Here is a 14,326-nt window from a genome sequence, read left to right as displayed (position 1 = left end):
CAGTCTGCTCATATATTGCAGTGATAATATTCCCTATGGCTCTTAGTGCATAAGAGACAATTGGCAATGCAGTAGTTCCTAGAATCTTTTCAAGATGAGTGTAATTCCTGTTTTCACAACCATATCAGCACATTCACTGAAATGTTTGCATGGTTATTAGGTAGTACTTCTAGATCATTGTGATGTCAGAGACAAAATAGGAAGAATTTGTTCACCAAAAAAAAATTTTTTTTTGTAAAAAATAAAACAATGAAGGTATCCAGGTAAGGCTACTTAAAACAATTACATTATTTCACATATCAGAAACTGCAAGAAGATCTCACAGAAGGTTAGTGGTACCATACCATACTTGATAAGCATCACTTGCAATATTCCCCCAATCCTATACAGCTTCTTCACTGACATGAACATGATCAGTTGCCAGCAGAGAAATGAATGCTGGGAATGCACTGTATCCACCTGACATCATCTGATGTCCTAGAAATGATGCTAGTGAGTGCCCAGCCACATTTGAACCAATTAGGACTACGATAAATTCTGTCCAAGAACGAAGCCATGATGAGTAACTTTGACAGTTAATGTAGGTGGATTGAAATGTGCCTAAGAGATCAATAAAGTATACTTCTTATTATACCTGTGAGTTTCTTTCCAGAGAGGATTCACAAAGAAGGGATATCTTCCCTGAATGTGGGTGGCACCATTCCCATAGGGTGAAGGCACAGCTGGGATAAAAGAGAATAGGAGAAAGCCAGAGCTACTCTTCTCTGCTTTTTGGCTATGATGTGTGCTGCTCTGATCTGCCAAGCTCTCTCTGTCATCATGGGCTGTAACCTCTGAAACTATGTGCTAAAATAAATCTCTTTTAAAGTTATTTATGTCAGACATTTAGTCCCAGCAATAAGAAAGGTAACCAACACAGAAACAAAAATTAGAATCAAACCAGCCATGGTTATGTTGTCTATGGGGGAATGTTTACCCTAGAAAACAATTTCCTAGCTGCTTGAGTAGCTTGGAGCTGGTGTTCCAAATTGTTGCTATTTATGCCTTTGGCAATGTCATGAACAGTGAACAATTCACAGTGTGCTGATTGTTGTGGTTTTTCTGCAATAGAGGAGCATCATCGTGAAATGATACTTCTCCTTCTAACATCTGGTCATCTTTCTCAGCTTTCCCCAGCTCTCCATTAATTTCTACTTGATGCTACTTCATTTCTGAACTTTCTGTGCCTTTGTTCTTGAGTCTGTTAAGATATGCAATGGGACAGTTAGTATATTCATTGGTAGACATGGTTATAAGATGAAGGAAGGATGGTTCAATGTTCAGGCTGCAGATGGCTGCCCTTGAGACTTCCAGCCATTGCTCAGCTCACAGATGGTGTCTACATATCTCTTCCTTCAGTAGATTATGGAAGGTGGGACCATTTTATATTTGTTTCTCAAACCGTAATAGGCAGAAGAATCTTCCACTACAAAATATATCTTTGGAATGAAGATTATTTTGAGTGATGACAACTGAGGCAGAAGCAACAAAAGCTCCAGACATTTTCCCTTTTTGTCTAAAAGCAGGGCATGAATTTACAGTGGTGTCCCTCCTCCCTTCTCTAACAGAAAGGACAGGAGCTTTTCCCAGACTGAGGTGGACTCTAGTCCTTTCCTGGTTTAGCAGTTCTAGAGGAATCTACATAACAGACTTTAGGAGCTTTATTTGCCATTAGTTATCCATATGTATATCTTCCTACAATTTGCTGGTATGTGGGACTCAAAGTCCTTTTCCTTTGTCTTGTTATTTTAAAAATAGATTATTTGCTGAAGGTGTTTCTACAGGCCAGAGTGCTTAATCTACCTTTTTGAAAATTACTCATTCCTTGGATATTTCTTATGTATGTTGAGATATACATGTTATAGTAAACTTCAGTTAGTTTTCTTTTTGTTAATCTGTTTTTCTTTTCTTTTTTTTGTTACAGGGGCTTGCCCAAGGACTTGGAAAAGCAGAGGGAAAATTAAATTGTTTCTCGCATCAACATATTGGAACTGCCAATATTTAATGAACAAATGAATTGACTCTTGGCTTTCAAGTATCTTTCAATTAATTGAATTGACAGACTCCGTAAGAAGTTAGTAGAGCATAATAAATCAGAATATGCAGTCAGAGACTGAGCAGTGGAACAGGTAGAAAGTATTGCAAAAGTTCAGAGAAGCAGATCTTTTAGAAAATATGAAGCAACATGAGAAATGTTAAATTTAGTTTATTTCTAAACTCCAGTTAGTGACTAGAATGTAGTTAACAGACAATAGGCAGCTAACGTGCTGATTAAACATCCTGGTTTAGAAGAATTTAAAGGAATTAGGTCCTTTAGATGGGTAAACCTTAAAAAAAATTGTTTACCTAGAGACTGAGCAGTTAATACACAAATTTTTGTTGTTGTTGTTGTTTTACTTTTCTTTAAGAAACAAACACGTTTTAATCTTCACAATGGTAGTCATCATTATCTTAATCTACATTGCTTATAACTCTATGACCTTTAACAATAAAACTATTTTTTTTACAAATCGAGTGACATGTACATTTCTTTCCTTTTGCTTAGTATCAGCTATTCCCCTCTCTCTCATTCCCTCCCTCCCATTACTGCCCTTGAGTTGATAAGTTCACTTTCATCAATGTCCAGTGCAGTCGATGGGCCCCTCTGCTGTATTTTTTCACCTGTTTCCACTGATTCTGTGCTCAATATACAAATTTTTGTTAATTTAATAGAACTAGAAGTAAAACTTATTGAAGATTTCAAAAGCTTTTGTATTTGTTTTTAAGCTTGTACTGGGGCTCCAGCGCAGGGTCTCATGTGCTTACACAGCTTACTTGTTCATGGCTGGTGCTCTACTACTTGAATCATGACTCCAGTCTAGCTTCTTGATGGTTATTTTGGGGGCAGAATCTTGAGGTCTTTTCTGTCTGGGCTGGTTTTGAATTGAGATGCTCTGAACTCAGCCTCCTAAGTAGCTAAGATTACAAGTATGAGCTACTAGTACCTGGCCATTCTCTACTATTAAATAAATCATACATATTTAATGCTTTGTTTAATGACTTTTAACTTGGGGATACATCCATGAACCCACCATCTCAAATAAGATAATAAACATAACTATCACTACTCAATTTCTCATGGCTCTTTATAATCCATTTTTCCTTAATTGCCCCTTCTATTCCATTCCATGCAATTGTGATCTGTTTTCTGTATTACAGATTGTATGCATTTTCTAGAATTTTATGGGGATGAAATAGTATAATATCCAGTCTTTCTTTTAACTTGGCATAATTTGTTTTTGTAAACTTTTTTTGTGCTAATCCTGGGGCTTGAACTCAGGGCCTGGGCTCTGTCCCTGAGATTCATTTTGCTCAAAGCTAGTGCTCTACCACTTGAGACATAGTGCCACTTCTGGCTTTTTCTGAATACTTTATTGGAGATCAGTCTTACATACTTTCCTGCTTGAGCTAGCTTTCAACCATGACCCTTAGATCTCAGCTTCTGGAGTAAGGTTACAGTCATGAAGAATCAGTGCTGGACAACAATATGTTCCTTTTTGTTGCTGACTAATACGTGATTATATGGGTCTACCACCATTACCCATTAATATAGTAGTTTTCCATTGCTGATATAACAAATTACCACAATCATAATGGCCTAAATTAGAACCAATTATTACCTTTTATTTTTTAAGGTCAGAAATTTTGAACAGTACAGTCTAGGTTTACTGTTTAGCATCTTAAAGGTAAAAATAAAGGCGCTGCCTAGCACTTCAAATAGGCTCTTATTTGTAGGTTCTAGGGAAGAATTCCCTTTATTATTTTATTTTTTGGTTTATTTGATGCAGGTCTTGGGGCTTGAACTCAGGTTCTAGGTGCTGTCCTTGGGCTTTGTGCTCAAGACTAGTACTCTTACCACTTGAGCCACAGCTCCATCTAGCTTTTTTGTGTGGTTATTTGGAGATCAGAGTCTTTCAGACTATCCTGAGCTGGTTGACTTTGAAACTCAGTCTTCTTATCTCAGCCTCCTGAGTAGCTAGGAATACAGGTAAGAAACAAGGCAAGAATTTGTTTTCAAGCTCCTTCAGATAGAATTCTATTCTGTTTTTGGCTGTTGGCTTGGATTTGTAGCTTCAAGAGGCTGCTCTCAAGTCCTTGCACATGATCATCTTCAAAGCCATAGTAGCACACCAGCTCCTCTCATCCATTGAATCTCTTCAATACCCTATTATGTTACCCTGTGGAAAAAATTCTCAGCTTTTAAAGGTTTGGTAATCAGATTGAGTTCACCTGGGTAATCTTTCTCCCCCCCCCCCTCTCTCTCTCTTTTTATATATTCAGATTTGTTTCCTCCCTCCTTTCTTCTTTTGTTCTGCCCAAACCAGAGACTTTTGGAACCAATTTAGAAAATGTTCTCCCTTTCTATTTTCCAAAAAAATAGGGTAAAGTTGTTAATCGGTCCCTATATCTTATTGCTGGCCCCTTCTATGTCCTAGATACCATGAAAGTGAGCAACTTTTCCTACCATGTACTTTTCTTCCATGATATTTTGGCCTTATTTTTAGCTCCAAAGCAGTGTAGTTAAGTGACCGGATTGAAACTTCTGAAACAATGAACTATAATGAATATTTTCTTCTTTAAGTTGATTTTTCTCAGGTAATTTTTTGTCGGTAATTTATTTTCATTTTTATTTCCCTTTTTATTGTTATTATCAAGTTAATATACAAAGGGGTTACAGTTACATGAGTCAAGTAAAGAGTACATTTCTTTTTGGATAATGTCACCCCTTCCCTCACTCCCAGTTTTCCCTTCTCATCTCCACTATCAAGTTCATTTTCAACATAGTGTCTAGTAAGTACCATTGCTGCATATTTTCACCCTTTGTCCCTCCATTTCTGTGCTCCCTTACCCTCCCAAATACAGATAAATGAACAAACAAGACAAAAAGAAAGCAAAAACAACAAAGAAAAACTTGTATTCATTTCCTGGAGTTCATTTGATGCACATAGGCATTATGCCTTTGTGTTCCTCTCCTCAGAGTATCTTCCTTTGTCTCAAGTATTTTTTTTTTCCAGTGACAGACCAATCTCCCTTTAATTGTCAGATAAGAAAAGCTGAGATCAAAAGAAGTTGCTTGACTTGTTCAGTCAGAGCCAATAGCTAGGTAGTCTAAGAACAGATGGCAAGGGCTGATTTGATACAATGGAGAAGATAGTCTTCTTAGAATATATAATTTAATTTGGATAGATGGATCCTAATTGATCTTATCCTCAAGTGATTATGTACTTATAAAGTCCCCCATCTCAAATTTGACTTAAAGATAGTCAAACTGAAATGGCTAAGACATGAATAGGCTTAGGTGTTAGTATCTTGGATTTGTTTCTTACAGGAACACTTGTGAGACTCCATAGGGGTGTGGAGTGGGATGGGAATGATGGAGGTGGTCATTGGTAGGCCAAACAAAGAAGGTGAATGGCTGTGGCAGGACTTAAATAGTAATCTCAGTAGGAGAAAGAAGAAAATTATCAGTCATTCTTTTTTCTGTTACTGAATTTATGATTACAGTACTATAGCAATGGCTTGAGTGTTTAGGGATAATTTTGTCTCTGCTCAACTCTTAATTTCATTGTTTCCATTTTCTCCTTTTTATATTTGTTCATGATGTGCCTGAGAAGATCTACTTATTAAGAGGTAAGCCTTAAATATGTTGGAAATCCTGTCATGAACCTGAAATTAAAATGAATAAGCTTCCAAGTTGCAAATAGATGGAACTCAGTAGGCCCTCTTATAGCATAAGCAAAAGGAATGGGATTTTGGAGATAGAAGGCTGACCTACAGATCTCATTTTAATTGTAAGGAAACCCCAACTGGAGTCAAGGACAAATTTCTAATAGGCAAAGACACAGGAAAATTCTTAGTAATCTCCATAGTTGCTATTTGTAGGTTTTATTTTTCTTTACTGCAATTTGGTAGGTTTAAAAGTGAACTTTTCTTTCTATTAACTTATTGATATCAATTATTCTCCAACTGTAATCTTTAGAATCAATTCAAGTTATTAAAGTTATTTTTGGGAGGTACACTATTCAGGAGGGAAAGTATATCCTCTGAGTCCCTTGAAAGAAGCAAAAAAAGGATAAGAACTTTCATTATATTCAGTGTAAATTAAGTAAAAATTGAACTACACTTTTTGAGTGTAGGATGGGGAAAAATAAGGGAGAACTACAGAAGAGGCAACATAAGAGGCTGAGATCTGAGGATTGCTGTTCAAAGCCAGCCTGGGCAGGAAAGTCTGTGACACACATCTACAATTAACCACCAGAAAAACCAGAAGTAGCACTGTAGCTCAAGTGGTAGAGTGCTAGCCTTGAGCTGAAGAGCTGAGGAACAGTGCCCAGGCCCAGAGTTCAACCCCACAACTGACAAAAAAGGTGACAAAAAAGGGGGGAGGGGCTGGGAAGGTGGCTCAGTAGTCGAGTGCTTGCCTCACATGCATGAGGCTCTGGGTTCAATTCCTCAGCACCACATAAACAGAAAAAGCCAGAAATGGTGCTGTGTCTCAAGTGGTTGAGCATTAGCTTTGAGCCGAAGAGCTGAGGGACAGTGCCCAGGCCCAATTTTCAAGCCCCACAACCAACAACAACAACAAAAATAATAAAAAAAAATAGCTTAATAGATACATGAAGTATAATCAGGTCCAAATAGTTTTTGCATGCAATTAAAAAAGTAGTCATTAACTTCCTGAGTGTTTTTCTTATTGTGACACTTCAGAACTAGTTTTTTTTTTTTTTTTTAAATATGATTAGCTGGGCACTGGTGGCTCATGCCTGTAATCCTAGCTACTCATGAGGTTGAGATCTCAGGATCTCAATTCAAAGCCAGCTCAAGAAGACATATCTCAGAGACTTTTTATTTCCAATTTACCAGCAAAAAAAAAAAAAAAAGCCAGAAGTGGAAGTGTGGATCAAGTGGTAAGTATCAGCCTTGAGAGAAAGAAAACAAGAGCACAAAGCATGGAGTTCAAACCCCAGTACTAGCACAAAAAGAAGAAAAAAAGAGAAAACATGATTAAAGTAGCCAATGGGTATTATAGTAGCTTTCTCTAGACTATAAGAACTCATCATGTCTATCCTTCCTTTTCTGGAGAAAATATCCCCAACCTACAATGGAGTCCTCAAGTACATATGAACATAATATAGGTAGAGCTTGGCTTAAACAAAAATGCTTCTGTGAGAAGTATCAAGAAGTTAAAAGTAGGGGCTGGGAAGGTGGCTCAGTGGTAGAGCGCTTGCCTTGCATGCATGAGGCCCTGGGTTCGATTCCTCAGCACCACATAAGCAAAAAGAAAAAAGCCGGAAGTGGTGCTGTGGCTCAAGTAGTAGAGCACTAGCCTTGAGCTGAAGAGCTGAGGGACAGCGCCCAGGCTCAGAGTTCAGGCCCCACGATTGGACCCCCCCCCCCCAAAAAAAAAAGAAGTTAAAAGTGATTTTTTTACAACATGATTATTGGGGGGAATAGTCATCTGTTGGAACTTTCCCTCTCCCTCTCCTAGCTTCTACCGGTCTCTCTTCTAGTTTATTTAATATAGCTGGTAAGAAAGGTCTGAGACTAACTCTTCTTTCACGTAAGAGGACACTATTGAAAAACCTACCAGGCACTATGGGTGTGTGTATGGGGGTCCCAAATATAAATGGAGACTAACTCTAGCCTAGGCAAAGTGGTCTTTGCTTTCCCACATTATCCATCTAACACTGCCACATAGGTGGTCTGAAGACCTTAGGACCTGAAATTTGCTTTTATGGGTTACTACAGAGTTAGGCAGTTAAGGGAGGAATCGAGGTCTTAAGATTTTTGTAAATTTTCCCATTTATTAAGACTAAGAAGTATGTTTATTATTATGTTTATTATTACACTACACTATGACTTTAAATATATTTATGACTTGAGTGGTTTATTGTCTCTGAGGAAACAATGTTCTAATCTGTAGTGTTTGGTGCTTTGAAAAAAAATTTTTTTGTCGGTCGTGGGGCTTGAACCCTGAGTCTGGGCACTGTCCCTCAGCTCTTCAGCTCAAGGCTAATGCTCTACCACTTGAACCACAGCACCATTTCTGGTTTTCTGGTGGTTTATTGGAGATAAGAGTCTCACGGACTTTCCTGCCAGGGCTGGCTTTGAACAGTGATCCTCAAATCTCAGTCTCCTGAGTAGCTAGGATTACAGGTGTGAGCCACTGGCACCCAGCTTGAAAATCTTTTAATAAGAGGAAAGGCATGTTTGCCCTCTTGGACAGTAAAACAATATAAAGAAAGAAAAATGAGGAAAAAAAGCTTAAGTTTAAAGAATGTTAAGCATTTGGCTATGCTTGTATACAACATGTCTCAAGGTTGTTCTATTCTGTTACATACAATAGAACAGTTGAGCTCATACAATTTTTATCTTCTTTCCTGATTATCCTCTATTGGATCTTTAGCTTTTAGCACAGTACATCACACATAATAGGGACTCAGTAAATACATTTTAATGTTATAATGGAGAAAGCTGCATTAAAGCTGAAGGTTAATGTAGGGAAGTGAGGTCTTTTGTGGAGACAGCTGGAACTTTAGTCCCTAAACTCAGTATTTTAATATGTTTACACAACTTTTCAGTTTACAAGAGATGGCTGTATAGGGTGCCTTATTTTTCCTCACAACTCTATGGGGGAAAGTATTTGTCTTTTACTAAGGAAGTACAGAGAGGTTAACTATTTTATCAGTGACAGGTCTCAAATTGAGTTCTTTTTTGTTCTCCCTCTAGAGGGAGGGGGTTAACAGAGAATTCAGAGCTGCAGAAATAGTAAGTTAGAACATTTCAACAATGTTCACAGCTTTCCTGAGAGAGAGCTACAACAGTAGATTAGAATGATTGGAAGACAGTTAAAGGCCACTCCCAAGAAAGTAGACTTTCTTTAAGAGTGGAAAAGGCTTTCTTCAGTACAATGATTTCCTTCTATATTTGTTAATTGGAAAAAGTTAATTATTTTACTATAACCCCACAGCTATTCTATAATATTCCAAGTTGTAAATTTATATACAAATAATTGTTTTCAAGAAAGTTAAGAAAAAACCTCAACCTGTGTTCTACCTTTTTTTTTTTTTTTTTTGTCGGTTGTAGGGCTTGAACTCTGGGCCCGGACTCTGTCCCTGAGCTCTTGAGCTCGAGGCTAGTGAGCCACAGTGTTACTTCTGGTTTTCTGGTACGTTATTAGACATAAGAGTGTCACAGACTTTCCTGCCCAGGCTGGTTTTGAACCATAATCCTCAGATCTCAGCGTCTTGAGTAGCTAGGATTACAGGCATAAGCCACTGGTACCTGGCTTGTTCTACTTCTTAAAGACATTCACAAACATTTCTAAAAGACAGATATTAGTAAGAACTGTTGTTATGTAAAATATAATTTAATTAGGATTTTACTGATTATTTTCTTTCTTTGTGTGGTGCTGGAGATCAAACTAGGTTTTTGTTCATGGTAGGCAGGCTCTCTGCCATTGAGAAAAAGATTATCTCTCCCCCTTCATTTTTTTTTTTCTGATTGAACATTATCTTTTTACCTTTTTATTGGCAAGGTGATGTACAGAGGGGTTCCAGTTACATAAGTAAGGTAAAGAGTACATTTCTTGTCAAATTTGTTACCTCTTCCCTCATTGTTCTCTTAGTTTCCCTCCTCCCCACCCCTGCCCTCCAAGTTGTACAGATCATTTCCAACATACTGTCTTGTGTATATGGCTGTTGCATTGTTTCCTTTGTCCTTTGCCTTACCATTCTGTTGTTCCCATCCCTTCCCTTCATTTTTGTTTTTTTTGTTTTTGTTTTGGGTCCGGTCGTGGGCCTGAACTCTGGGCCTGGGCGCTGTCCCTCAGCTCTTCAGCTCAAGGCTAGCGCTCTACCGCTTGAGCCACAGCGCCACTTCCGGCTTTTTTCTTTTTGCTTATGTGGTGCTGAGGAATTGAACCCAGGGCCTCAGGCATGCAAGGCAAGCACTCTACTACTGAGCCACCTTCCCAGCCCCCCTTCATTTTTGAAGTAAGGTGTCTCTATGTAGCTCAGGTTGGTCATGAATTGCTAATCCTCCTGCCTTTGTTTCCCAAGTTTTGGGATTGCAGGTGTGAACTGCTCGAATTTTTCAATGAGCAATAATCGCACCTCGGATAAACCTCATTGGCTACGATACTGCCACTGCGCAAAGCTAACTGCTCGAATTTTTAAAGTCACCATTCAATTTTTTTTCTTTTAAAACTTATTTATTACTTTTTTTTGGGGGGGGGTCCAGTTGTGGGCCTGAACTCTGGGCCTGGGCGCTGTCCCTCAGCTCTTCAGCTCAAGGCTAGTGCTCTACCACTTGAGCCACAGCGCCACTTCCGGCTTTTTTCTTTTTGCTTATGTGGTGCTGAGGAATCGAACCCAGGGCCTCAGGCATGCAAGGCAAGCGCTCTACCACTGAGCCACCTTCCCAGCCCCTTATTTATTAATTTAATAAATTATCTTTAAGAAGTTGTACAAAGGAGGTGCCATTATAACAAAGCAGTTCAGGAATACAAAAAGCATTTTGATCAGGGTCACTCCTTCAATATTCTCACTCCCCTTCAATTTACCCTTTCTCATACTTTTCTTAGTTTTATGGAATATACAATGAATTTTTTTTTTGGGGGGGTCAGTCATGGGACTTGAATTCTGGGCCTGGGCGCTACCCTTGAGCTCTTTAGTGAATGCTCTACCACTTGAGCCACAGTGCCACTTCTGGTTTTCTGGAAGTTTTTTTTTTTTTTTTTAAATAAGGTTTTTATTATTAAAATACTGTAGAGAGGGATTTCTGTTACATGAGCAAGGTAATGAGTACATTTCTTATCAAGCATTGTTGCCTTCTCCTTTGTTTTACCCCTACCATCCCCTCCCACCTCTACACAACAACATCCCCCCGCCCCCCAGCCAAAGTTGTAAAATTTGTTTTCAACATAGTGTCTTGTATATCTCATTGTTACAATGGGTCAACCTGTATCCCTATTTAAACATTTTGTTTTTCCTTTCCTCCTCCCCAAATTATACAGACATCAAATGCAGTGAAAACAGGGGTTATATTATGGGGAAAGAACATACAATGCAACAAAAAAATCACATGGTACCTTATAAATATGTTAGAAACAATACCAAGAAAGAAAAAAAACCACTTGTGTCCCTATCTTGGGGTTAATTTCGCTTAACTTCATCTTATCTGGTTGTATGTACATAGCTTTTAAACTTTCCTGCTTGTCTCGGACATATACTAGTTATTGCAAATAAGGGAAACCATGGGACCTATGTTTCTTTGGGCCTGGCTTTTTTCACTTAATATAATTTTTCCCAAGTCTTTCCATTTCCTAACAAATGAGGCAATGTCATTCTTTCTGATGGAGGCATAGAATTCCATTGTGTATATATACCACATTTTCTTGATCCATTCATCTACTGAGGGGCATCTGGGTTGGTTTCATATCTTAGCTACGGTAAATAATGCTGCAATAAACATAGTCGAGCTGGTAGCTTTAGTATGATCTTGTTTGTGATCATTTGGGTAAATGCCCAAGAGTGGGATTGCTGGGTCATAGGGGAGCTCTATGTGAAGTCTTTTGAGGAAACTCCATACTGCCATCCAAAGTGGTTGAACAAGTTTATACTCCTATCAACAATGCCGTAGGGTTCCCTTCTGGCCACATCCCCTCCAGCATCTATTGTTATTGGATTTCTTTTTTTTTTAAATTTAATTTAATTTAATTTAATTTGTGAACATACTGTACAGAGGAGTTACAATTACATGGGCAGGATAATGCGTACATTTCTTACCAAGCATTGCAGCCTCCTCCTTTGTTTACCCTTCACATCCCTTCCCAGCCTCCCCCCTCCCCCCCAATCCCAATCCTTCTCCTTCCCCCCCTTCCCCCCCCCCCCCCCCCCCCCCCCGCTCCACACTGACGTTGTAAAGCTCCTTTTGGACATGACAACTTGTACTTCTCATTGTTGCAACAGGTCCACCTGTATCCTTAAACAACTGGTTTTTCCCCATCTCCTCCACAAGTTATACTGACATCAAATATAGTGAAAGCAGGGGTTATATTGTGGGGGAGGGACATACAAAGCAACAAAGAGATAATCTTATAAATGCGTTAGAAACACATGCATGAAAGAAAAAAACATTAAAATACACATATAAGGGTTCATTTTCCTGACATCACATTATCTGACCTTTTCTGCTTGACTCATACATATACTATTTACAAATAAGGGAAACCATGGGACCTATGTTTCTTTGGGCCTGGCTTACTTCACTTAATATAATTTTTCCCAAGTCTTTCCATTTCCTAACAAATGAGGCAATGCCATTCTTTCTGATGGAGGCATAGAATTCCATTGTGTATATATACCACATTTTCTTGATCCATTCATCTACTGAGGGGCATCTGGGTTGGTTCCATATCTTAGCTACAGTAAATAATGCTGCAATAAACATAGTCGAGCTGGTAGCTTTAGTATGATCTTGTTTGTGATCATTTGGGTAAATGCCCAAGAGTGGGATTGCTGGGTCATAGGGGAGCTCTATGTGAAGTCTTTTGAGGAAACTCCATACTGCCATCCAAAGTGGTTGAACAAGTTTACACTCCTATCAACAATGCCCTAGGGTTCCCTTCTGGCCACATCCCCTCCAGCATCTGTTGTTATTGGATTTCTTGATTATAGCCATTCTAACTAGTGTGAGGTGGAAGCTCAATGCTCATTTGATTTGCATTTCTTTTATGGCTGGAGAGGTTGAGCATTTCTTCATGTGTACACATTGGCCATTCTTATTTCTTCTCCTCTTCTCTTCACAGAAGTTTCTCTTTAAGTCTTTAGCCACTTATTTATCGGGGAGTTGTTTCTTTGAGGATTTGTTGTTGGAGGAATTTTTTGAGTTCCAAGTATAATTTATATATGAAACTCTTATCTGTTGTATGTCTGGTGAAGATCTTCTCCCAATCCGTGAGCTTTCTATTGATCTTGCTAGCTATGTCCTTTGCCATGCAGAAGCTCTACAGTTTCTTGCAATCCCATCAAACTTTATAATTAAGTTGATCTCCGAGTTTACATTGTGAATTGATATTTTTAAAATCCTAGATAACTTGAATTTAATATATCAAACTAAATTTATAATTTATTTTGTTCCAAAATGGCTTTCATTCCTGAATTAGCTTAATTGACAGCATCTCTGCTTCAATCATCTCAAGCCAGAAATCAGTGAGTCATTCTGAATCATGTCCCTACTGGGGCAACCCAAACCCCATCCAGTTATTGTAGAATACCGTCTCTTGAATTCCCTTGAAGCCATTTCTGTCTTTCCATTGCCTTAGTACAAGTTTACATTTCTTTCATGTGTATAACTGGTATCTCTTTTTAATTGGTTTCTATTTTTAAAGCTTATTTTCTTTAATCTATCTCCACATGTCAAAGTAATCTTTGATTATGATCATCTCATTCCTTGCTGAAATCCTTCTGTGACCCTTTCAGCCCTCAGACAACAAATGAAATTCATGCCTTCAGGCAAAAGTTTGTCCTTGATATGACCTTTTACTATTTCCATAATTCAATCTTTATATCTCCTATTAGGTTAAATTTGCTCAAAATATGGTCTCCAAAGTGGTCTTCTCATTTCTACTTTCCCCACATATTCATTCCTATTAGTATTTTGAAACTCAATTTGATTGTTGAGTGCTATAGTTATAAATAGGTAATATTTTAAGATTTTTTTGGGGGGGGATCTGGTCATGGGGCCTGAACTCTGGGCCTGGGCACTGTCCCTCAGCTCTTCAGCTCAAGGCTAGTGCTCTACCACTTGAGCCACAGCACCACTTCTGGTTTTTTCTTTTTGCTTATGTGGTGCTGAGGAATCAAACCCAAGGCCTCATGCATGCAAGGCAAGTGCTCTACCACTGAGCCACCTTCCCAGCCCCATATTTTAAGATTTCTTTTTTTTTTTTTTGTCGGTCATGGGGCTTGAACTCTGGGCCTGAGCGCTGTCCCTCAGCTCTTCAGCTCAAGGCGAGCGCTCTACCACTTGAGCTACAGCGCCACTTCCGGTTTTCTGGTGGTTTATTGGAGATAGGAGTCTCACGGTCTTTCCTGCCCGGGCTGGCTTTGAACCGCGATCCTCAGATCTCAGCCTCCTGAGTAGCTAGGATTACAGGAGTGAGCCACCAGCGCCCGGCTATTTTAAGATTTCTAAGGATTGGCTTGTGATCTAATCTGGGGCAGTTATTTGTTGTCTGGGACTT

The 14,326-nt window shown here is 38.8% G+C and overlaps 1 protein-coding gene and 1 pseudogene across 1 annotated transcript in view; one reads left to right on the top strand and one right to left on the bottom strand.

The window, feature by feature from the left end:
* Positions 1–2,510, top strand: part of Mettl4 (methyltransferase 4, N6-adenosine) — a 48,839-nt gene extending 46,329 nt beyond the window's left edge. The window contains exon 10 of the mRNA XM_070029481.1: positions 1,964–2,510. Coding sequence (XP_069885582.1) covers positions 1,964–2,003 — 40 coding nt within the window. The 3' untranslated portion in view covers positions 2,004–2,510. The remainder of the gene's footprint in view (positions 1–1,963) is intronic.
* A 7,596-nt stretch (positions 2,511–10,106) lies between these two features.
* On the bottom strand, positions 10,107–10,238 carry LOC138832730 (U4 spliceosomal RNA; annotated as a pseudogene).
* Positions 10,239–14,326: the final 4,088 nt, after the last annotated feature.

Source organism: Dipodomys merriami, unplaced genomic scaffold (genome assembly GCF_024711535.1).
Source record: "Dipodomys merriami isolate MVZ:Mamm:240054 unplaced genomic scaffold, mDipMer1.0.p SCAF_2, whole genome shotgun sequence".
Classification (NCBI taxonomy): Eukaryota; Metazoa; Chordata; class Mammalia; order Rodentia; family Heteromyidae; genus Dipodomys; species Dipodomys merriami.
The sequence above is the reverse complement of the archived record's forward strand: the minus strand, read 5'-3'. Positions and strand labels throughout refer to the sequence as shown.